At 42.1% G+C, this 24,526-nt stretch overlaps 1 protein-coding gene across 4 annotated transcripts in view; it reads right to left on the reverse strand.

Moving 5' to 3' along the window:
- The window catches only part of LOC101472399 (protein sidekick-1), a 298,277-nt gene that overhangs the window by 2,466 nt on the left and 271,285 nt on the right, over positions 1-24,526 (reverse strand). For 3 of the 4 annotated variants that reach the window (XM_004568331.6, XM_076884757.1, XM_076884759.1), the window contains 15 exons: positions 19,238-19,439; positions 15,137-15,240; positions 14,913-14,983; positions 13,983-14,118; positions 12,324-12,380; positions 12,101-12,202; positions 10,846-10,961; positions 6,057-6,243; positions 5,825-5,962; positions 5,585-5,746; positions 4,150-4,275; positions 3,477-3,641; positions 3,007-3,144; positions 1,824-1,944; positions 1,612-1,741 (listed from right to left, as the gene is read on the reverse strand). In XM_004568331.6, coding sequence (XP_004568388.2) covers positions 1,612-1,741; positions 1,824-1,944; positions 3,007-3,144; positions 3,477-3,641; positions 4,150-4,275; positions 5,585-5,746; positions 5,825-5,962; positions 6,057-6,243; positions 10,846-10,961; positions 12,101-12,202; positions 12,324-12,380; positions 13,983-14,118; positions 14,913-14,983; positions 15,137-15,240; positions 19,238-19,439 — 1,955 coding nt within the window. Of the gene's footprint in view, positions 1-1,611; positions 1,742-1,823; positions 1,945-3,006; positions 3,145-3,476; positions 3,642-3,661; positions 3,905-4,149; positions 4,276-5,584; positions 5,747-5,824; positions 5,963-6,056; positions 6,244-10,845; positions 10,962-12,100; positions 12,203-12,323; positions 12,381-13,982; positions 14,119-14,912; positions 14,984-15,136; positions 15,241-19,237; positions 19,440-24,526 lie in introns of those variants that run through there. The other variant, XM_076884758.1, reaches the window with a different exon arrangement.

Here is a 24,526-nt window from a genome sequence, read left to right on the forward strand (position 1 = left end):
GGAGAGCTCACTGATTCTCACTATCATTCTTTCTTCTTATTTTAACTGGCAACCGCCAGTGCTACACCTTAGCCTCCTACGCCTTGCCTTGTTCTCGAGTTATCGCATTCACGAGGGGTAAAAACATTAGCACAGTGTGTAACACTTCCTCAATCAGACACACAGAAGAGCTGCCCTTCTTTTAACCGTGTAGATTTTTACAAACCATTACAGGGATGGAGCTGATAAGGAGTGGCAGGGAGGAAGTGAATTTTCTTAAACAAGCTAATGTTCACAGATGTAAATGTAAACAGACTACACACACACACTGACGAAAGCAAAGATGAAACAGGAAATTAGTGTAGTTCAGTTCAGGCTTGAACCAGACAGTTTATAGTCTGTACACAAAATGATGCCCTCTGTCCTTTAACAGAACAACACAGGAGGCATTGCAGACATGCAGAAGATGTTGTATAATGTAGACCTACAGACTTATGAAAAAGACTCAGTGCTATCCTGGAAAACTAAGGATGTAGAAGCTTGTAGAAACACCTGAGGAGCAATAACTTCAATTACTACTACTAAAGGTGTTTTTCCTGACTTTATCATCTCTGGCATCGTTGTGGAGGACTTTTGGCCTACTCTTCTTTACAACATTGCAGGAATTCATTTATGCAAAGCTCTATTTAGGTCCCACCACAGCATTTCAATCAGGTTGATATCAAGACTTTGACTGGAGCATTGCAACTCCTTGATCATTTTCTTGTTCAGTCATTCTGTAGATTTGCTGCTGTGTTTGGGATCACTGTCCCGTTACATGACCAAGCTTTAGCTTTCAGACAGATGGCCTCACATTTGACTCCAGAATTATTTAGTATCGAGAGGAGTTCATGGTGGACTCAAGCAAGGTGCCCAGGTCCTGTGGCTGAAGAAAGCCCAAAGGATCACCTCTCTGCTACCGTGCTTGACAGTTGGTATGAGTTGTTTGTACTAATGTGCTCCGTTTGGTCTCCACCAAACATGGTGCAGTGCATCATGGCCAAACATATCCACTGTGGTGTCGTCTGTCCAGAGGACATTGTTCCAGAAGTCTTGTTTCTTTGCTCAGATGCAACTTTTCAAACCTAAACCACGCTGCCATGTTTGTTTTGGAGACATCCTTGTGGTAACCCCTCCAAACAAAGCACACTCGTTCAGTATTTTTTCTAATTGTACTGTCATGACCATTTAACATGTAGCTCATGGATTTTTTGCAGTTTCTCTGAGCATTGCATAATCTGAGCTTGGGCAAATTTCCTGGCATGTCCACTCCTGGGAAGTGAACACCTGAATGCTCTAGACCAGCAAACTGCAAACACCTGGTTTTACAGAGGTGCTCACACTTACAGTTAATCAGGTCAAATTGATTATGCATTTAGTTTTGATGGAAGCAGTGAGGATAAACGTAGATTTTAACAGCCCTCTATGCAGTCTGTCAAAACTTTTGTACAATATAAAGTCATGATATGGAAAAATCAAGACGTCAAAGCGATTAACAAACAGCAAACATATATGAAGAAAATGAGCCAATGGAACGCTCTGTTTAAACTGTGTAACTAAGAGGAGGAGAGGCAGACAGGTAGAAAGACATACCTCTGACTCAGAGACCTCAGTGGGTTTCTCCGTGAGTGTGGTGCTCTCAGTGAGCACAGCTCCATTGTAGTTGTTGCAGATATCTTCATCAGAGTAGTGAAGTCCACCTGGACTGGGCCTTGGAGGAGACCTGGACATACACAAAGAAATGAAATCTGTCATGTTTTGATCAAATCCTGGATTGCGTCCGTGAGACAGAGGTGAGTGCTCACCTGGTCCCGTTCTTTTTCAGGAAGGAGTTCTTGGTGTTGAGCGTCCTGCTGTTAAGCTCCAGAGCTGTGAAACCTCCATTGTCCAGCGTTACAGACTCCTCTGCGGTGGACACGTGCTTCCCTAAAGACGAAAAACAAAACAAAATAGATGGAATTGGTTCAGATGAATATTAAAAATTCAAAGTGGTTCAGCACCACATATTGGGATTTCTTCTTGCACCGGGTTTATTTACAATCTCCTGTTTATTTGTTATGTATCCAGCTACCTCTCAAGCCTCCAAATAAGAAGCAAATCAAAGTGGGATGTGAATTTGGCAGACAGGCAATAACAGCACAGGAAACTTTAATCATTTACCCACCAATAAGCATAAAAATGAAGCAATAAAAGGAGACAATATCATGTTTTAAATTGAGGGAAATATTAGTGGAACACACCGAGCTGCTGCACAAAAAAAAAATAAATAGAAATCAGAAATGCAGTCTGCTGCCGCGTGACTCCAGCTTTGTATTCACTCTGATTACGGGGTCATACGCGCAGCTCTCCCTCCCCTCCTACACCACCTCCCTCACCCTGTTTGATCTGCTGCCCAGAGGTTGTGCCAGGGTTTCTGTGGCAACTCTGGCTAACAGCTGTCCTGATGTAACCTGGACACACACACACACACACACCAAGTGACTGCGACACAGAGGCCCACGGGGAGGAAAACAGGAAGCGAAGCCTCTACATGCTTCAACAGAGTAACTGGGTAAACTAAGACTGCTTTGTTACTGTGGGGAGGGAGCAATTAAAACAAAAGTCTGCTTATTTTCTGTATTGACCTAAAGCTATATCCCTAAATGACAAGAAATTACTGCTATTAGAGGGCTTTTTTCACTGAGGTGCTCCAGGGTGCCTCTTATCCTAAATCATCTTGGAAAGGAAACAATATTGCAAGAAGATCTAAAATCAGAATAAATGTGCAGAAGCATGCACCTGCAACAATAACTGGAAGATAATTTAATGAATCTGTGGACGATCCATGTGAGAAGCCTGCAGAGGCTGAGAGGAACAATCTGAGTGTGACTGAAGGCAGAAAAAACTGGATCCTTTTTATAACAAAGCTAAACAAACAAGTCTCCTTGTTGCTACACAGCTTAATGCATCCCGCTGCTCGGACACCACGAAAGCATCAGAGCCACGCACCTGTCCCGCATGCCTTGTACTTGCTGCTGTGTCCATGCAGCAGCAGCGTGAAGACCAGGACCAGGATGAGGATGAGTCCCACCAATGCCATGACCAGCAAGAACCACCACTCCTCGTAGAAGGGCCGATCCGACATCGCTGCAGGCGGAGGGACAGATATCAGGGACATGCTTTAGTCCATCTAGCAGTATCCCTCACTTTATAAATAATACTTTACTCTGTACAGAAGACTTTTCATAAATGATTTAATGCATTGAAAAATTGTGAATTATGTGACGCCTGTCCAATCATTTGAATACATAGGTGTAGTTGTGTGACTCTGCCTTTAGGTGGCAGCAAAACCACATTACAATCGCAGTTACCCTCCAGCACACTGTCTCCAATAGACTGTTAGGCATTGTGGAGCTGTTCATTAGCCTTGTCTCCAGCAGTGTGCGTGTGTGTGCGCGTGTGTGTGTGAGTGTGTTTACCAGCGAGAGCAGCAGAGGGTGCACTTGGCTGTCCATAACCATAGCTATTAACAGCGATGACTCTGAACTCGTAGCTGATCCCCGACCTCAGGCGCTCCAGCGGCACTGAGACAGACCTGCTGCTCGGAGGGAGAAATCGGATGAAGGAATCCCACACCCCCTCATCTACAGAGAGAGAGAGAGAGTGGGGGAAATAGAGAGAGAGTGAGAGAGAGAGTTGTGTTTTGATGGACGGGCCTTTTTCAATCTTTAAATGTGATTAAACAAAATTATAAATTGTCAGATTACATTAAAGATGATAATGATGATGATAATGTGGTGATGACAGTGATCACAGTTATTACCCTTAATGAAAGGGGCATATCCGTTATTATCAGCAGCAGAAGTATACCACAGTCTCGGCTCGCTCTCCTGCAGAGTGCTGAAAACTATTTCACACACACGTTCCCTTCCTTTATTACACCTCTGGTAATCTTTATTAGAAAATTGTGGCTGACTTGATTTGCACAGCAGGTCTCTGTGAATTTGTAGAAACCTGCACTCATAACGGTTCGGAGCAGTGTAGTGTTTAAGCTCGCCCTCTATTAATTAAAATAATTAGCACGGATGATAAAAAGATGCGTGTCAAATGAGTCAAGGCTGACCCGCGCGTGCCGTCTGTGTTCGTGCTCACCTGAGGGACGAGCCTCAATAGTGTATCCAGTAACAGAGGCTTCACCGACGTCTCCTTCTGACCACTGGATAGTGAGGTCAGAGGAAGTCTTGGTGATGGACATGTCCATGGGTGACCCAGGGGAGCCTGTCAAAGGGACACATTCAGTCTTGTTTATGACTTAATGCATTTTCATTTCCTGGAAACAAACCATAACACTGGTTAGTTTATTAATTTATGGAAATAAATGTGACATTACATTACACAGAATAATCTAATAACATGATCTGCAGGCTTCATTTGCCAGCAAATAATAAACTAAGACCATTGTGATCTATTACAGATTAAATTCTTCATGGGTCATATGAGTTTGAGAGGAACAGAGCGCCTGATTTTTTAATATGCATGCCATGTTTAACGCAGTCCACTTCCCTACGTCCAATCATTGAAAAGATAATTTACATGTAAATACTTAGAAGTGTGTGTTGTCATCATTTTTAAGTAAAATGCAGACTATCTACCAATTTCCCCTTCAAAGTCATTTCTTTGTGCACCTCTGGACCTCTTCCAGTAGGGCTGTTTGTTTGAGGTCCCTGTCTGACCTCAAACTTACACAATACCCACCTTTGGTCTTTTGATGTCCAAGGCTAAGACTCATACACCAAACTAGCTCAAAACAAAAGACCACGCAAAATACAGAGCTGAAGTAAACTAATTTTATTTAGTTAATAAACTAAAAAGAAAAGTGGAACAGGCACGTCAGAAATGTGGTGAGTGTGTGGGTGCAAGTAAGTGATGAAGTATCTAAAAAAAAGTTAAACAGAAAGCAAACAAAACCCGAACCAGCCAAGCCCCTGCTTGCTGTGGGAGAGAGAGAAGGTTAGCCCTCAGCCCTTTGTAAAACACTTAGCCAAGTGCTAACAAGTGTGTTGGATTTTGGGACCTGCATCTCAAACTCTACACACACCTCCTACACAAAACCAGGAGGAGAAAGTTAGGACCAGGAAGAGTTCCAGGGGTCATCACAGAAGTTGGATCAAGTCAGGAGTGTGCACAGGAACAAGCTTGTTTTTTTTGACATTTTTTTTGACATGCTAAAACCTCATCGCTCGGGGTCACACTGTTACTGTAACGTTGTACTGCAGCATCCCGAGGCATGCGGGGGAGAACATTTGGCGGAAAATACATGTACTGTGGCACATGTGAGTTTTTGTTCAGATCAACATCTTTCCTCACCCGATTTGCTGTTGACAAAGAAATAATCTCAAAGATAAAAGCATCTTTTAAAACCCCTTTTTCCATTATTGCAGACATTTGAAAACTTGGAAACTGTGATGAGCACATTTTACAGATTTTTTTGACCATGTAATTTCTTTAATTGTCTCAATAACCGATCATGTACAATACACTGCAATCTCTAGCTGAATCTGACATGACTCTATACAGCCAATCATACCTTTCACAGGCTGAGCAGTGATGTTTGCCTGTATTGGTGGGCCGTAGCTGACTGTGAGAGCTTGAACACTAAAAGTGTACGTTTCTCCTTTGATCAGGTCCCGAACCTTCAGCCACCGCTGCCAACTGCCTTTCACATCAACTGTCACCAATTTAGTCACCCCTGCAGACAATCGAAGAGACGTGTCAGCACAAGAATCAACATGTACTCCTGTGAGTGTGTGCATATGTGTGTGCACACCTTGTATAGGAGAAGTGGGCTCGTAAATGACCCTGTAGCCTTCCACCTGTCCATTAGGACTGAGTGGAGCTCCCCAGGATACGTTGACACTTCCTCCCGTCACCTCAGAGAAAGACAGGAGACTCGGCTGGCTGGGAGCTGCAGACACATAAAGGATGTTAAAAAAAAAAAAGACATCAGAAAATTTGATGCTGCTTTGGTTGCAGGGACTTGAACTATCATCACTACATACCTGACGGCAGGGTCCGGGCCCCGCGGGGGTCACTGGGCGGTCCGTCTCCAGCCATGTTGAAGGCTGTCAGTGTGATCAGGTAAGATGTGTAGCTGGACAGGTTAGTGAGGTGCACACGGGTGTCCGGGACAAAAATCACCTTCACCTTCTCACTCTGGTTCTGCTGGTCTCTCTCCCAGTAGTGGATCTAAAAACGCAGAACAGGAACTCTGTCGGCATCACTTCATTTCTCATTTTCTTCTGTTTGTGATTCACAAGCTGTTGCACTTGGCTTAGTTGCACTTATCGAAATTAACTAGTAAATAAAAAATATTTGTGCTGTTATTTTTGAAAGTATCCTAATTGGACCTTTAGTACTTTAGTACAATGCTGCAGGTTGCCATACTTCAGAATTGATGTCTTTAAAAAGCTATTAGTTCAGTCACAGTAGATTGAGCAACCTCCTTGCGTGATTTATGCATTTGGCGCCTGATTGTAAGTAGTTGTGCAATCGCCTGCTGAAAGGCAACCTGTCTCCAAACAGTTGCAGTAAGTGTCAGACTGACTGCAATCACTCTCAGATAGTCCAGAGTCCATCTGTGTTGATGAATGCAACTCATCTGGGATGTATCTCAACTGACTGCACTGGTTTCATTCGGGTTATATTCCTACTTAAAAGCCAGATTGCAGAGCACATCATTTTGCAGCAACTATGTCACTATTTGTGAAGAAATTTCTTTATTTCTAGTTTAAATCTATTTAATGTGAATTAAATAGAGCATCAGATTATTTGCTGATTGCATAAAACTGCCAACTTGACTTCATTCAATCTGGTACCATTCATTGTGTTAAGTGCACATAATTCTGGTTGTGCTGTGGTCAACCACTGTTTTCCGTGTTGTGACTGTAGCATAAACATGGATGCTTCACATTTGAGCAATTAAATCTAAACTGTGTGAGGTGCTACTGTATTATTGCACCGTATTTAATTTAGGTCTAGTTCAAATATGTACAACACAATCCTAATGCCCTCTGTGAAGCGTTTAAAGACACTTTAAAGGTACATGGCCATTTAGCCTCATGTATTTGCAGACTGCCCATACTCGTGGGAATAATCAATAATCATAGATGTGCCCATTAAGTTTTATGACATCAGCCAGTAATGGAGACATATAGGCTACTCTGGCAATGACTAAAATGAAACCGAACAAAGGTTATGTAACTATTGTCCCCGCACAATGTGATCAATATTAATATTAAGACCATGAGTCTTGTAGCTTATAGCATGCATACATTACATTTTAATAAAGCCAAAATTTTTGTGCAGCTGCGGTACCTTGATAAATGTGTTACTGAACTGACTTTGATGAAACTAAACATTTTTAATTTCAGGTGAGCTTCCTCTAGTGAGAAAACTCAATATACTTGCTATCTTATTACCAGAAAGCAGCGATTCAAAAGCACATCCTGTCAGAAAATCTATTCGGTGCATTAAAAACACCGTAGCGTCCGTTAGATTTACGCGCAAGTCTCGGCTGAATGTAGAATATTTCTCTAGTTAAAAAAACACTAACGGCCGATTGTATGACAGGAAATGACAGGACGTTCCCGACACATTTGCCAAATTTGACACACGACTCTGTTAATAGTGTCTTAACATTAGAAATAAAGCTACACAAGAACCTTTAAAGTGAAATGAGAAATTGCAAAGAAGCCACCATCTTTTAGATGGAATTTTTCAGCTTTAAATGGAATAATCACAAGAAACCAAATAAGGATCAGAGCACAGTTTTGCTGGAAATGAATTTATGCAGCTGAAGCATGGACATTTTCTCCAACAAGCATTCAAGGACAATCAACCACCCGCGTATCTAATCATGAAGAACACTCGGCTCACTCAATCTCAAGAAATTGTGGCCTTTTATAAGCACAGACGCACTGGTCTACTGGCATGCTTTGATTGATGTGCTGGACCATAAAGATGCATACCAAGTTTGGGACTGCTAGATATAATAATATGATAAATTTGATGTATTTGGCATTAGTATCATGTAGCAGTATGAAAGATTATGATAGATCTGCTTAAATTCTTTATAAAGCAATGAAAGGCAACAAGAACAGCAACTTTTACCAGGTCTGTTTTTAAATGCACGTATGCTTTTTCTGCCAAATTAAGACACTCAATGTTTCCGAAAACTGTCTCCATGCAGCTTGGTGTAAAAAGTTAAACACGGCCAGGAGCGATGCAAAGGGGGTCCATTTTGTTATTGCTCCTAATATAGACAGCACTACGGAGCACCATAAGCTATTTTTACAACTTCCAAACTTGGAGGTAGCAGCTTCCGAGTAGCACTTGAGGGCAGCATTATGCTGTGGCTGTCCTTCCACATGCTCTTAGAATAATGAGATACAGAATTACTCATCCATATGCTCAATTTAAAATCAAGATGTATTACCTCCTGCAAAAGGGGAGGGTTTCCATTTTAAAAATTTCATTTTAGAAAATAGGCAGTATCTCTCGTGGTACTTTAAAGGAATGGCTGTAAAAGGTCCAGGTCACTTTGTAATCCACTCCACTGTTGTTTAGTGGCTCTATTTTGGTATTCAGTAGGAGTGTGAGACACTTAGGATTACTCTAAAAACAATTTGAATCTGTCATGGATGAAAATGATCGGGATATTATTTGATAAGATCAAGAACCCTAAATGGATTTTCCAGCCATTTTCTTTTGTTGAAGGATGTTTAGGATGGATGGATCTTATCTTTTCCAGGCTTTGTTTCTATATCATTCCTGTTACAAATGACTGACCTATTTTTTGTGGGAATATCACGATGGATGTCGTAAGCTTGTAATTATCTTAGAAAGGAAAAAAACCAGAGAAAAATCTGAAGCCTGCAAACAAAGGACTGATTCATATCTAAAAGTTTGTCATTGATGGCCAGATTAACATTTTATAAAGTGCAACCTTTTATCTCTGCTCAGCAGGACCGGCACAGCTGGGTATTACTCATTACCCCTCGCTCATAATGTTCAATGTGATCGACAAGCTCTCTACAGCATTTCAGTCAACTAAAGGTACAATACAAAACACTTTCACATTAGAACGTCTAAAAACAACTCAACTGCTGTTCACAGTGTTTTTTTGACTTACTTGTGTACTTGCATTTCCCAAAAACATTCACAGTAAAGAGCCTGAACCTTTAAAGAACCTTTAAAGCCCATCCAGCAACAACATCTATTTGATGCATTAACAAAGCTTCCCTGCTGTTAATAATGCTACCAAGGTGCGTATCCACTGCAATGCACTGTTAGACTAATGTGTACTTCTACAAATCCATCACTGTGTTCAGCCTCAGCTGAAAGAGGAAGAAATATTTTTCTAGTAAAAAGGCTGTTTGTGGCAAAGGGAGCTGCCTGAGTGGCATCATGTCCCGTTTACTCGTGCATACTGTAAGGTTACAACAATGCTCTTCACACTCATGAAGTTTGATTGTTTAGGCCACAGGGAAAACAGCTGGTCCCCGTATGGTCTATCTGTAGCTCTTGGACAACATAATGGCTTCTATTTATTGGTTCCCTCTTAAATCCAGAAAAAAATAAAAATCCTTCTCCTCACATAAACAGACCCCACCTGATCTCAAAGACCTTGTAGTAGCGTATCACCCCAGCAGAGCACTTTGCTCTCAGATTGTTGTGGGAGGATGGAGAGTTTTCAGCTTTCAGGAATCGGGAGCCAGGAGCCTTTCTACTTTTAAGATTGTGCTTAAAACGTTTTGATAAAGCTGCCCCTGCCTGAGCCTGGTTTTGCCTGAGGTTTCTTCCTGTTAAGAGGGAGTTTTTTCTTCCCACTGTCGCCAAGTGCTTGGTCACAGGGAGGTTGTTAGATAGTTGGGGTTTTCTCTGTGAGCGCCTCGAGGTGACTGTTGTTGTATTTTGGTGCTATATAAATAAAACTGACTTGAACTGAATCAGTAAATATGATTTTTTTTTCCTTTGTCACGTTAGAATTTCACTGGAAATGATGGTGAAGACCAATAACTCCCATGATCCCACACTACGCAAGGATATCAAACTATGTCTTTTGCTAATATTTGAGCTACAACTACATACTGTGCGATTACACCGTAGCAAAAATACTTCTGCAAAGAAGTTTACCTAAAGTCCTACCTGCTCTCTGTGCTATTCATCTACCAGCGTGTTAACAGAAGTGAGAACCTATAAATTCATTAAACATTCTTTCTTTGCTCTCTTTCCTCTCATCTTAATCTCCTTAACCCCCTCTGCCTCACACTCCCCTCCCTGTGTCCATCCATCTCTGGTAGTTTAAACATATTCCCTCGATCTGCTGCTCTAATCAGGATTCTATGGGGATCACTTGCACGTCTCATTCCTTCCCTCTGCAAATATTACATTCCCTTCTTTCTTCTCCATTCCTACCTCTGCTCTGGCAAAAATCAATGTGTCTAAAGCAGGACAGATAACCTTGTGTTTGAAGTATTAGGAGTGAGAGGGTGGGACAGGGGAGTTGAGGGGGAGAGACGGCCAGAGGAGTGATACTCAAACCATTAAAGGATATTCAGATTCTTCCTTTAACTTAATTCTCTTGCTCTCTCTCGTGTGCCTACACGACACTTGAAGGCGCAACAGAGCAAAACCCTTCCAAGTCAAGACTAGAGAGATACTTTAAATACAGAGCCAGCTCTCTGTGCTTCTCTCTCACATGAGCACTCATGCTAAATACTTTGATGCAAGGGCAAAATTAGTCTTTGCATGTACACGCATGGTTTTCTGTGTTTGTCTGTGTGTCACCTTGTATCCTTGAATGAGTCCGTTCTGAGTCTCGAGTGGGGGCGTGTCCCAGGTCACTTCCAGGGTGGAGGGAGACACGGCGGACACTGTGATGGACTGCGGGGCCACCGATGGAGCTGCAGCAGGTGAGAATTTTCGTTAGACTCTTACTATGTGAGCCGGCAACTGTGTGTTAGAGTGGGAAGTAGAGAAGATCTGTTCCACTCTTCCAATTAGAATGAGCCTAAGGCAGTACCTTGTTACTCTACTGTACCACACATATGCATGAACACCACTCGGCAGTGTGCACCTGAGGCGAGAGAAAAGGCCATATCACCCCATTTCATCATCCCCCTCCAGCCTTTTCTGCCTCCCCCTCCTGCTCCGCTTGCTTATCCTCACCTCTCACTCCCCTGCTTGTGATATGTATGGCCTACCAAACTACAAACATACGCACACACACATACACACCACTTGAATATGAATACAGCAGTGGTCTGAAGGAGGGAGTGTGAGATTGTGGGAGAAATTGCAAAAATGTACCAGCGCTACTATCATAATGTGCAAATCTGTTTACCTGCATTCGTGTTTGTGGTTTATAACTGCCTTCTTGTTGTGTGTATGTGTGTGCGCGTGTGTGTATGAAAGAGAGACAAAGAAAGAGAGCGAGGATCTATTTGCACTCCTGTCTGTCAAATGGATCCATGATTTGACTCTCCAGTGAAAGATAAACAGGTTGGGGCATCGCAGCAAAACAGTTGACCTTGTGCAGGATTTCAAATGCATGTACACATACGCGCACACGCGCACACACAAAGGCCCATGCTAGGAGGAATGGACAGGACAAAGAAAAGAAAGAGGATGACAGAGAGAAAAAGAGAGAGAACAAAGGACTGGATAATAGTGATAGAAAGCAGACACACAGGAACAAATTAGGTTTTGACACTCCAGGTCTGCTCAAGCTTTTTCCACAGCTTTCAGGCATTTAATCATGAAGTCTGAAAGCACACGGAAAGCTCTGGATAAAATCATGACAGCTAATGAGCCTAAAATGTAGACAGATCCATCGACACTGCTCTGTATCTGCTGCTGACGACCACGTAACGGACGCACCGAAAGCACAGAGGAGGCTTGTAAGTTGGGATTGTTGTTGGAACTTCCAAGGTTAGGAATGTGCTTTCTTAAAATGCTTTTAGAATTTTTATTTAAATACCCACTTAAATGGTTTGACAAGAAAATGAGCAGCCTGCGTGGAGTGAGCTCTGTTTTCACACACCTGCCTCTCCGACAGACACTTCAACTGGGTTGGAGGGTGGGCTCTCTCCGATGATATTGTAGCTTGTCATGACAATCTGATAGCGTCTGAACTTCTTCAGTTCTACAAAGAAGTGATAAACAACTTGGCATTAAAGGTATTTGCACAACACGCTTACAAAGCACATAAGTTGTTTAACGTTGGCACTAAAAAATTGCCCGGAGTTTGGTCATAAATTACTTACGTGTCAACTCAAACTCTGTGAGCGAGTCACTGCTGACCGTCTTGAAGGTGCTCTTGGCTTGGAAGGAGTAAAAGAAAGATGGATGGAAAGTGAATCAATAAAGTTTCAAGTTCAACAATAAATTCAGCAATTATAATGCAATTCAATAAAATCCCCGTATTTAAGAGGGAAACGTTTGAAAGACTTTTATGCTTCGATGTGCTCGTCGGACTCATCGGACTTTGGGTGGAGGGACAATTGTGCGTCTGCCAATCTAGTCAAACAGATAATCAGTCGACCGTAAAGCACTTCGGGCTGTAGAGTGCATAATAATATTTTATTATTGCCTTGTTACAATGCAATAAGGACACCCTCGTAAGAAAAACAACTGTCCAAAGGCGGCCATTTGATCAATGTGTCCTTGCAGTGACACGTTTCATCCCAGATCTCAGCCCTGATGCATGAAACGCCTGAAAATAATACTTTTTCCTCATATTTTCTTTTCTTTAATACTTTTTGCATCTGAATAAATTCTTTTCAAACTAAAAATGAATGCCAACCTTGCATTCCAGTATTAATAAGATCTTTTTAATCCTCTCCATTATGGCTTATTTTGTGATTTTACAAATAGCCGGAGCTGTTAATCGCTTTAATTTCTAAAATCAAGAGTTTCAAAGCATTAAACCTTCAACCAGCCATGTATGATCTAATGAATGCATGCAGCAAGCTTTCTATATCTCCACATGTTGAAGCAATGTAAAAGGGGCTGCAGTCAGATCAATACTCAGCAATTAAAAAGTCAGAGGAACAGAGTTTTATAGTTGCCAGGTCCTAAGTTTGAGATAGTATTTGTTGCTCTGTCCTGCTTTTCGTTGGATTTGGGGAAGTTTATACTTGAGCAAGCAGAATTAGTGTTTCGAGACAGCACTAGATTACCCGTTCTGTAATCTTAAAAATACAACACATCCAAATCACAGCGGGATTATACGATTTAGAGGAAAAACCTGCAGCTTTGGCATGAAGAGCATGAAGCAATCAGCTCCACATTTAAGAGCCCTTTAAAAGGTTTGAGCTAAAAACTGAGTTAACTGGAAACATTAAGCCAAATCTGACAAATACATTTTTAACATATGGACCTAACATTAGCTTAATTAGCTTGCTATTAGCCATATCTAATAGGACTTCCAGTCAAGGCTGTTTGTAAAATCCATAGCTGTTAGTCAGAAAACTGTTTTTGTTACTTCCTAGTACCCTCATTGTTAAAACACATACCACATCCACAGTTTGACTTGTACTGCATACCAAATCATCCCCTTCCTGTCTCCATCTCCGCAGCAAAAGGTAAACATGCCATTATCATCACGGTAGCATCGTCGTATCAAAAGCTGCAAACGGAGGCTGCTAGTTCGGTAGTTTGGGTTGAGATGCTGAAGTTGGACAGCAGAGTGTTATAGAACATTGTGGGTGTGTATAAAAGGATGGCAATGTTGGCATCCTTGCTGGATAAATTAAATAGGATTCAGAATGTAGTTTTAATGCAATACTGGTTTGCCTAACCAGCAGAGAAAAAAAATTCAACCCACGGCGAGGCGTCCTCCAGCAACAGCCTGATAACAGACAGTCTGATGACCGGGGGGGGGGTAAAGAGCAGTTGTTTCCTTTAGTAGCAGAAGTACTCACTTGTAATGAGGGCACTTGTGTTGTTTTTGGTTGTCTGGACTTCTGCTTCTGTGAGAGTGGAAGCGTTTGCCGGGAGCTCTCTATAATAGAGCCGGTATCCAGTCAAAACTCCATTAACGCTGTCATCGCTGGGACGCTGGAAACATACAGACACACACACAAGCACGTGTTAAAACAAACAAACAACAAAAACAATGCTACTTTCTCAAAAAGAGATTTCTAAGCTTCTGAGAACTTTCTGTGTGTGTGCTTATTTTCATTTCCTTTGTGTAGTACAGCAACAGACAGGACGCTGACAGGCTGGCAGAGCAGTATTTTATCAGCATGTCCACTTTAAGGGGCTGCTGGATTGGTCTGGCTGTAACTTGCACAGAGAAAGTGATGCTTCAGTAGGTTTGGCACTCTTGTAAAGGATGATGAAATTGCTGGTGACTTTGTTTTTTCATTGCCTCCTTCTGCTTTGACGTAAAGCCACAAGGATGAGAGAAGACATTTCCAAGTAGAAGAGGAAGAAAGACAAGGAGTGAAGTAGCCAGGCTCTATTTACCATCTTCCCCTCTTTTTTTGCCTGTGTTGTTGAATGTTACTGATAGCTGAGGGATTCTTCTGCCCTATAACATCTCTCCTGCTGGTATATACTCATTAAGAGATAAACATTTCCCCCATCTCAGGACTGTGTGTCCATCTTAGTGCCTGCTTTGCCCTCCTGCCATTTTTCCAATCTTTCTTTTCTCCTCTCTGACCTCTCCTGCTTCAATATATAACAATAATTACACCCAAGAAATAAAACACATGCAGTACAAATTAACACAGAGGCTGTAAGGGGTTTTATCCTCAAAATAAGTAAATAACGTGCACCCGAACCATATGTTTTGTTGTGCGGCTCTGTGTTTATCAGGGATTGTTGGTGTGTCAGAAGTCTGAACTTACCTTCCAGTGCACCAGCACTGAGGTAGTAGTTGTCGGCTTCACTGAGAGAATCACTGGAGGCTCATTAGGCACTGGAAAGAAAACACAGAGAGAGTGTGGAGAAGAAAAAGAAAAGTCAGACACACTGCCCATCCCCTTACATCATATAATGTTTTCAAATCCACGTAATGCACCGTCTTCCCACTTCTTTTCTCCCATACAGTGTCAGCATCCCAGTTTCTCACCGTCCTGCAAAGTGGTGGCAGCCTCCGTCTCTCTGCTGGGGATGCTGTCTCCTACGTCATTGGTGGCAACCATACGAAACTTGTAAGAAGTGAAGGGCTTCAGCCTTTAAATCCAAGTACACACATATAAGAATTATTTAAAAAAATGTATTTTGACCAGTTTTAGCAGGAAAAGCAAGCGATACGAGATTCAACATCTTTTCAAAGGGATGAGGTAATGCAAATCTCATTGCATTTCTCCAATCCCAATTCCAATAAAGCTGGGATGCCGTGTAAAAAGTAATCTGTAATTTAAAAAAAAAAACGTTTTTAAATTTGGTGGCAGCAACAAAAAAGTTGGTACATGGCCATGTTTACCACTGTGTAGCGTCTCCTCTTCATTTAACAACAGTCTGTAAATGTCTGGGAAGTGAGGAGACCAGCTGCTGGACATTTGGGAGACGAATGTTGTTGCATCCTTGTCTGATACAGGATTCTAGCTGCCCAGCAGTCCTGAGTCTTTTTGTGTTTTTCGTGCCAGGATGCTCCAAATGTTTGCAGTTGGTTAAAGGGCTTGAGTGCAGGTGGGCATGTTTAGCATCGTGTTGTAGAAACATGCATGGCTATCCCTAAAAAAGATCTCTGGATATCTAGATATACCTTTCACTTTTCCAGACGTGCAAGTTGACAATTCCAAAGGAACTAAGGTACTTCCATATGATTTATTGCTCAGGACATCAGCCCCATGTTTACAAAATTTCTTTCAAATTTAAATTCATCCGGCCACAGAACAGTCTTCCCCGTTTTCTCAGTAATTTTAGATGAAAGTCTTTAGCCCAGACAGACAGCAGCATTTCTGGATCATGTTCACGTATAGTTTCTTATTTGTATGATAGAGCTTTAATTTGCAATTGTGAATGACAATTCATTATGAACTGTGTTCACAGACAATGATTTCTGGAAGTGTTCCCGAGCCCATGCAGTGATTTCCATGATAGCATCATTCCCATTTTTAATGCAGTGCTGCCTGAGGCCCTGAAGATCACAGGCATCCAGTAGTGATTTTGTGCCTTGTCCCTTGCACACAGATTTCTGTGTTTCAGTTTTCTGATTAACCTCTGCCCATCTTTCTCATTTCGGAGAAACTCCACCTCTCTAAAATGCTCATTTTTATACCCAATTATGTTACTGACCTGTTGCCAGTCAACCTAATTAGCTACAAAATGTTCCTCCAACTGTTTCTTTATAATTACTTACTTTTCTAGCCTTTTGTTGCCCCATGCCAACTTTTAAAATGTGTTGCTGTCATAAAATGAGATTTTTCACAAAATTGTAAAATGTTTAAAAATCCAATATGATTTCAATGTTCTTCCGTACCACACAAATAAAATACAGATTTATGAGATTTTAGAAGCAATAGCTGCATTCTGTTTTTTATTTACATCTGACACAGTTACCTAACAGGTTTTTTTTTAATATAAAACCACAGCAATGTACTCATTATTTTGCAGAAAAAACAATTTTATAAAAACTCCTACAAAAAGCCTCTTGTGTAAAACTGTAAATAGACAACTGGACATGTCGGTACAAAGCTGAATGTGACATATCTCCGCGAGGAGCCTCCTCAGGAGGAGCCCTGCCTTATGTGCATTGATCAAATGTGGCCAGCGATAACTTCTGACATGTCTCGGTGGATGCACCGACTCTTAATCCAACTCTCATGCTTTTCTGTTTACTTGAAAGATGTACCATTGCTGAGCACTGTGCCTCAATAACTCCCCTTAGCAATAGGCTCGTGCTTTAATCTCTTATTGCTTTTTGTGACAGTGGGGAGGATGCTGCTGCTGATGGCAGGAAAGCTGGCCAGAGTACCAGCAGCTCTCCTGCTGAGAAGTGGCTCACTGGGAAATAAAGAAAAATATGAGAAGACTTGTAAAATGTGACTCCTTTCGGTGTCTGTTCGGGTACAAATGCTCTGCGATATTGTAATTTAATAGAATGCTAATTTGAAAGGCAGAGATGAATAACAATTGTCAAATTTTCCTCTGCACAGAAAGACAAAATGAAAAACAAATAAGATAAGTGGAAGGCAGAAGTGTTCTTGGCTTTTCAATATAATAACTAACTAAAAGTAATTCCACTACTCCCCACATGTCTACCTGCAAGGGTTTTCCCTCGACACAGGAGATTGCACAGGGCCAGTCTGAAATCCAGCAGGTGACAGGAAAACTGCTCCAGTCTCTTGTTGTATAATTATGAGCCTGGGCCCAATGATGGACAACTAAAGGCCCTGTGGGGCTGTGGTTATCATTGGAATAGAACATCAAAGGCACCAGGCTTAAACAGGGTGGGCTAACAGCACTGGGAGGACGTTAAGGACAATGTGTGAAAGTGTGTGTTTACTGTATATGTGTGTCTGCACATCAGCCTGGGGACTTCGATGTTTTGGTTCCAAAGATGTCTTGGTGGAAAACAACAATTAAGGATAGATAAGAAGTGAGTGTGAGCGTGAGCATGTGGAGATGTAAGCTAATTCCTCCATCCGGCGCTCTAATGAGAGCGTTCAGTGATAGAATGAGCTCGAAAACAACAACAGCAGCGACCGCCATCATGGCAGATAGACTCTCCCTGAGGCAGGTTGAAAAAGACTGACGCAGACACATGGCGCGAATGCTCTTCAGCATCTCAAATAGCCCTGTGATAGCTCGTGAAGGAGCACACAAAAACAGCCACGAAGCAGGCACGAACACACACACACGCAGACACCACACGCTGGTAAAGCACCATCATAGTCCTGCTACTCGGACCATCAGGAAGTTGGAGTAGCAATCCGGTCTGACTGCTCTCACCCGCTGCCATCACGAGGGAGTAGAGAACAGAGGGACTGAGAGAGGGGAATGTAAAAGGAAGACATGCAATAAGACTGAAGCCCTCTTGTACAGGATGAGTAGAAGAAAAAATACAAGCCTGATGGTTTTTGAAAGCATTGGCTGTTGATGGATGGAGGGAGAGGAGAGGAGGTGGTGACAGCAAGAGGGATGAAAAATTGTAAAGGAACAGAAGGGACAAAAAGCGCACGCAAACATGAAAGCTCGGAGGCAGAGCGAGTAAGAGATGAAAAAATAGAGGTATTAAGAAAAAGACAGAGAGCAGCTCCTGCTGCGCCTGTGTGATTAGGTGACTGAGATCCTCCCCGTTTATGCAGTAATTATGATTACTCTGCTCTCCCTGGTGTTTTTGTTTGGTGGCATGTGTGTATGTTTATTCTCCACCAACCTTTTCTGTACTTCAGCTTCTAAACAAATAAAACTTTCCAGTCTCTATTATAATTCTCCGTTGTTTGCTTTAAATTCACAGCGTCTTCTTCTCTCTGTCCACTCCTCTCCCCCGAGGATGCATAAACATAAGATTTCTACAGATTGCTTTAATTAATTCAAGTTCAGCGTGTCATGCTAAAAACAATTTTGAATTTGGGGATCTCTAAGGAAAAAAAACTAACAAACAAAAGAGAGCCATCTATATTTTTTATTGCCATTTTCTCTAAGCCTGAGATAATCTTACTCACTCTTACTGATAGTGCTGCTTTACTTTCAGTCTGACTGAAATAGCCCATGAAGGCATATTTTACTGGCTTATTAGATATATTCATTTTAATCCTTTTTCACACGTTACCCTGCTGTTTGTCCACCTCAGCCTGCTGGTACTGCAGTGTGCCACTCTCCTTATTGCTGGGTGGCTGTGAAAAATGACTCGACGGCACCTGTGACTATTCTGTTGTGACACATGGGTTTTGGTATCCCTCCAAAAAAAGAAGCTGTCTTAAACATGTCATTCCTGTCTTTGAGATCAAAGACAGGAGCGTGATATTTTTTGTCGCCGCAGACTGTCACTTTCTCCGGATCAGTGACAAACACTGCAACTTGGCCAGTAGCCAGTCATGCTGACATTTGCAGTTGTGAGAGACTGTTAGAAAAATCACTTTTTCTTTTGAGTTTTTGGTGTGAAAAGTGTAATAAAAAAACAAAATATTGCACTTTAAACTGTCTATATATGAAGTGCCACAAATTCAAAGGGTGATGTATCAACCACTGCAGCTGTGCGTATGTGCATGTGTGCGTGTACCTGTCAACAGTCCAGGAGGTCATGTTATGCAGGATGTCAGCTGTGTGGGTTTTCCAGTCGCCGTTGGGCAGCTCCTTGATTTGCAGAGTAAAGTACCTCAGCGGCGAGGAGGCTGAGCCACCGGTCACCCAATGGATGCGGAGTTGGCGAGATTCAACCTCATCTTGAGGAACGGACAATTTCCTGGGTGGGAGGGGACGCTCTGTAGACACGGATAGGAGGTTTGAAGAGGCGAGATAATAACATGAGAGAGAAGGTGGAACAAGTGATGTGACAAAGATAAGAACAGTGGAACTGAAGAGGAGGCAGGCGCATGAAAAAAACGAAGCTCCATGTGCAAAGGCTTCGAATATTTCCACAGCAGCAAGTCCAACACTTTCTTAGGCCAGAACTCAGCTGGAGGGATGAACACAATTTCTCCAAAAGAAAGAAGAGAGAGCTCTGAAAACCACAGTCAGGATCCACATCTTAAAAGCAGTCAGTATGGCCGTGACATAAGTACACACACGCACACAAGAAGCCAGGTAAGTCAGAGAAATCGGGTTATGTAGGGCATCAGAAAATGTGATAAAAATAAAGAGTTGCCTGTCTTCTTCTTTTACAACCATGCCCTCAACTATTGTAACTGCAGAGAGTACTGTAAACATGCGCAAAGCTTTAATGTAAAGATCTTTTCTTTCATCTGCTCTGCTAAGACATGGATTTTGTCTTTGTCATGCTCATCTTTACAGTCACCATGAAATCAGTTTTCTGGGCAGACATCTAGCTGCAGGGAAATGTGGTTTCTTTGATCTTTTACCTTGATTACAGGGAACTAGTCTTTTGTATAAATGATGTTTAAGAAATAAGCCTGCTGCACACAGCAGGTCACTCAGACGCCTGGATATTTGCAGGACAAATGGAGATAAAAATGGACAATCTGCTGCAAATATTTCTGTTGCACAAGGCACGGGCAGCCCACATTTATGTAACATGTGCATCAGCGTGAAAAAGTGCTGCCATGCAAACACGTGTTTAAATGAAACAAGACAACTAACTACTGCGGCATCAAAGAAACCATTTCTCAACAGATTGCTTGTGTGTGTGCGCGTGCGTGCGTGTTTATCTGTGTCTTAGCTATTCAATTACAGGATGAAAGATGGCTCTGGGAGTCAGTGTCTTTGTACAACTGTGTTCACCGTACCTGTGCGATTAGCAGTACCTGTGCAGGCACACAAACAACAACACACGGCTGGGGGCAAAACTGTCTAATTTCAGGGGCTTCGGGTTATCGATTAAGTCTGGAAATAAAAGCATTATCGATTCTCTCTGAAGTTTAATTAATCTGCACTTATTTTCTCAAAACGCACACACAACCACACACCCAGGCAGGCTCGGCTTCCTTCATTCATCCTTATCAAAAGTAATTTGATAATTTGATTTGATCTGTTTGTCTCCTTCTTCCCGCACTCCCCCTGCTCTTCGCTCCCTTCAAAATGTGACTATTCTCTGCCCTCTTTTGTCTTTCTGATACCATCTGTGTCTCCCTGTCTGTTCCCCTTTTGTTCTGCTCCGCAGTTAAGATCATGTTCTGATAATAAACTCATAATTGCGAGAACAAGTTCGGACCTTTCAGCACTTGCATATTATTTCTACACGAGGGAAGGAGAGGAAACACTGGGTTTTTAGTAGAGATGGCACGATACCACTTTTTTATGTCCGATACCGATATCATAAATTTGGATATCTGCCGATACCGATATGAATTGAATTGAAATTGAATTGAATTGAAAGAATGCTTTATTGGCCATATGCAGGTTGCCTCGCAGAGGAATAGGACCCCCCCACCCCTACATACACAACAAAGACATCACATGGGAATACAGTCGGAGATCGGCAGCGTTACAGAAAAAAACAGATGGTACCTTCCCAAAGGAAAAAGTACTATAGCTTACTAGGGTATATTAGACTTAACAGTTACTATATACAGTAATGGACTTCTATACATTTTATATCAGATTAAAACTTTGGGTGTAAGATTCAGATAATTATTTATTAAAAGCTAGACATTTTAAATGAGAATAAGAAAGAAAAGTATGTCTTTGTGCCCCCTTTTCCCTGTTAATGCCCCATCGGCCCCCCTGGCTAAACTTTGCTGGATCCGCCCCTGCACAGTTACCAGCCGTCAGCTAGTAGAAAAAGATCCTGGTGTAGAAAGTAATATTAAATAAATTCTAACAACAGCTTATCAAGGTTAAATGTGCTGCTGTTGTTCAGCCGCTGGTTTCCTCTTTCTGGTGCAAAGTGGGCCAAAAACAAACAAGAGAAACGGGAGTCACGACAGAAAAGCCGATCAGCTGATCATTAAGCAGTTTCATGATTGAAGTAGCAACAGGAGAGGGAGAGAGAGGCAGTTGCTCCATATATTGGTTGTTAAGCTTAACGTGGGAATGCTTTACAAACATTCAGAGATGAACTTACACACTTGCTTTACTTCCCTCTGGGATCACTTCCTCGGAGATGAAACGCTGGTTTGGTAGCGAGGCTACAAATACACACAGCTGCTCTATCACGTGAGCACACTGCTCCAACGTGCAACGGTTATGAGCTGAGTTACGCCATGTCGCAAGTTTTGTGAGGTGCTTTTTTGATATTTAATGGATCGGATTACTTTTTTTATTTCTCTCCAATATCAGATCCAGTAATTTACGTCAGTATCGGACCGATACCGATACTTAATATCGGATCGGTCCATCTCTAGTTTTTAGTAGAGGAAAAAGGAAAGATGAAGGGGTTGAAGGTAGCTGAATATGCTATGTTCTCTGTTACCTTCTCAGCTCTCACGCTTTTGGGTACAAACATCAGCAACGATACATATTTCCAAAACGGTTTCTCCCTAAGGCATGCATCCACACACACGTTCACGTGCTCACCCAAAAAGCCAATTTTCTCTTTCTAGGGATTAAGTTGGTCTCTTCAATATCATCAGAAAGAAATCTCTATTAGGATATTCTGTCTATCTCACAGCAAGAATGGGGCATTATGCTACTGAAGTGGAACAGAGAACCACTGAACTCTATTCTCAAGAAATCCTGATAATGACGCTGCGGATGTTATGATATCTGATCCAATTAAAATGCACCACACAAACTGATGGCTGCGAACAGAGTATCTGACAAAATGATTCCAGGTTTCCACAAAAAATCACTTAACTGTCATATTTTAATGCTTCTGTAGCATTTCACTGCTTACCCAGTGCTGCTATGCTGACAGAGAAAACAGCAGAGACAGAGAGAGAGAGATCAAGGATGACATATACCAAAGTCAGTGAGCTACGTCGCAACCAAACCTATTCATGCGTTAGCCCACAGAGACACCAGAACCATTGCAACTTCATTTTTTAAGTGAAATATCACTTACTGTATTTCACTCCGGGAGAAAGCTCGTATTAGCTCTGGAGTGCTCGATCTTCAACACCATCTGCCACATCTTTCCTTCTCCATTTTCTTAATTACTGTACTGTGCAAAAGTCTCAAGCCCCCTCTCAGTTCTTTATACTTGGAAAAAGCAAAATAGATGCAATGATCTAATGAAAAACTGAGTTTGTGCAGTTTCAATGAGCTTGAAAATAAATATTTGGTATGAGCACCTTTATTCTTCAACACAGTCTGAACTCTCCAAGACACGCTTTCTTGTCATTTCTTTACGTAGTCTTCAGGAATAGTTCTCCAGGCTTCTTGGAGGACATTCAAAGCTCTTCTTTGGATGTTTGGCTGCCGTTTATTCTTTTCTCTGTCATGATGATCTCACACTGCGTCAATAATGTTGAGGTCTGTGCTCTGGACCACAACTTCTGTTGTGTCTTTTTGTGTCATACTGAAAAATGAAGGCAGTCAGATGCTTTCCGGACTGCATTACTTGGTGGATCAAAATCTGATGATACTTTTGTGTTGATAATTTCATAAATTTTGACAAGATCTTCAATACAACAGGCTGAAAACAGCCACAAACTATAATGCGCAAGCAGGAGGTTAAGCAAAAGGTACAACAGCGAATGTCTCCAGTCAAAACACATAAAACACGGTGGAGGCAATCGCTGTTGTACCTCTCTCTTAATCTCCTGCTTGCGCATCCATGAAGACCTGAATCAGAAATTTAAATTTCCCCATTTCCCCTCCTTCAGAGTAGCTTCTTGACCTCCACCTGTCCACTGACACTGTACAGTGGGACAAAAAAGTATTTAGTCAGCCACCGATTGTGCAAGTTCCCCCACTTAAAATGATGACAGAGGTCAGTAGTTTGCACCAGAGGTACACTTCAACTGTGAGAGACAGAATGTGAAAAAAAAAATCCATGAATCCACATGGTAGGATTTGTAAAGAATTTATTCGTAAATTAGGGTGGAAAATAAGTATTTGGTCACCTCAAACAAGGAAAATCTCTGGCTCTCACAGACCTGTAACGTCTTCTGTAAGAAGCTTTTCTGTCCCCCACTCGTTACCTGTATGAATGGCACCTGTTTGAACTCATCGTCTGTATAAAAGACACCTGTCCACAGCCTCAAACAGTCAGACTCCAAACTCCGCCATGGCCAAGACCAAAGAGCTTTCGAAGGACACCAGGAAAAGTATTGTAGACCTGCACCAGACTGGGAAGAGTGAATCTACAATAGGCAAGCAGCTTGGTGTGAAAAAATCAACTGTGGGAGCAATCATCAGAAAATGGAAGACATACAAGACCACTGATAATCTCCCTCGATCTGGGGCTCCACGCAAGATCTCATCCCGTGGGGTCAAAATGATCATGAGAACGGTGAGCAAAGATCCCAGAACCACACGGGGGGACCTGGTGAATGACCTGCAGAGAGCTGGGACCAAAGTAACAAAGGTCACCATCAGTAACACACTACAACGGCAGGGAATCAAATCCCGCAGTGCCAGACGTGTTCCGCTGCTGAAGCCAGTGCATGTCCAGGCCCGTCTGAAGTTTGCCAGAGAGCACATGGATGATACAGCAGAGGATTGGGAGAATGTCATGTGGTCAGATGAAACCAAAGTAGAACTTTTTGGTATAAACTCAACTCGTCGTGTTTGGAGGAAGAAGAATACTGAGTTGCATCCCAAGAACACCATACCTACTGTGAAGCATGGGGGTGGAAACATCATGCTATGGGGCTGTTTTTCTGCCAAGGGGACAGGACGACTGATCCGTGTTAAGGACAGAATGAATGGGGCCATGTATCGTGAGATTTTGAGCCACAACCTCCTTCCATCAGTGAGAACTTTGAAGATGAAACGAGGCTGGGTCTTC

This window comes from Maylandia zebra, linkage group LG6 (assembly GCF_041146795.1).
Source record: "Maylandia zebra isolate NMK-2024a linkage group LG6, Mzebra_GT3a, whole genome shotgun sequence".
Classification (NCBI taxonomy): domain Eukaryota; kingdom Metazoa; phylum Chordata; class Actinopteri; order Cichliformes; family Cichlidae; genus Maylandia; species Maylandia zebra.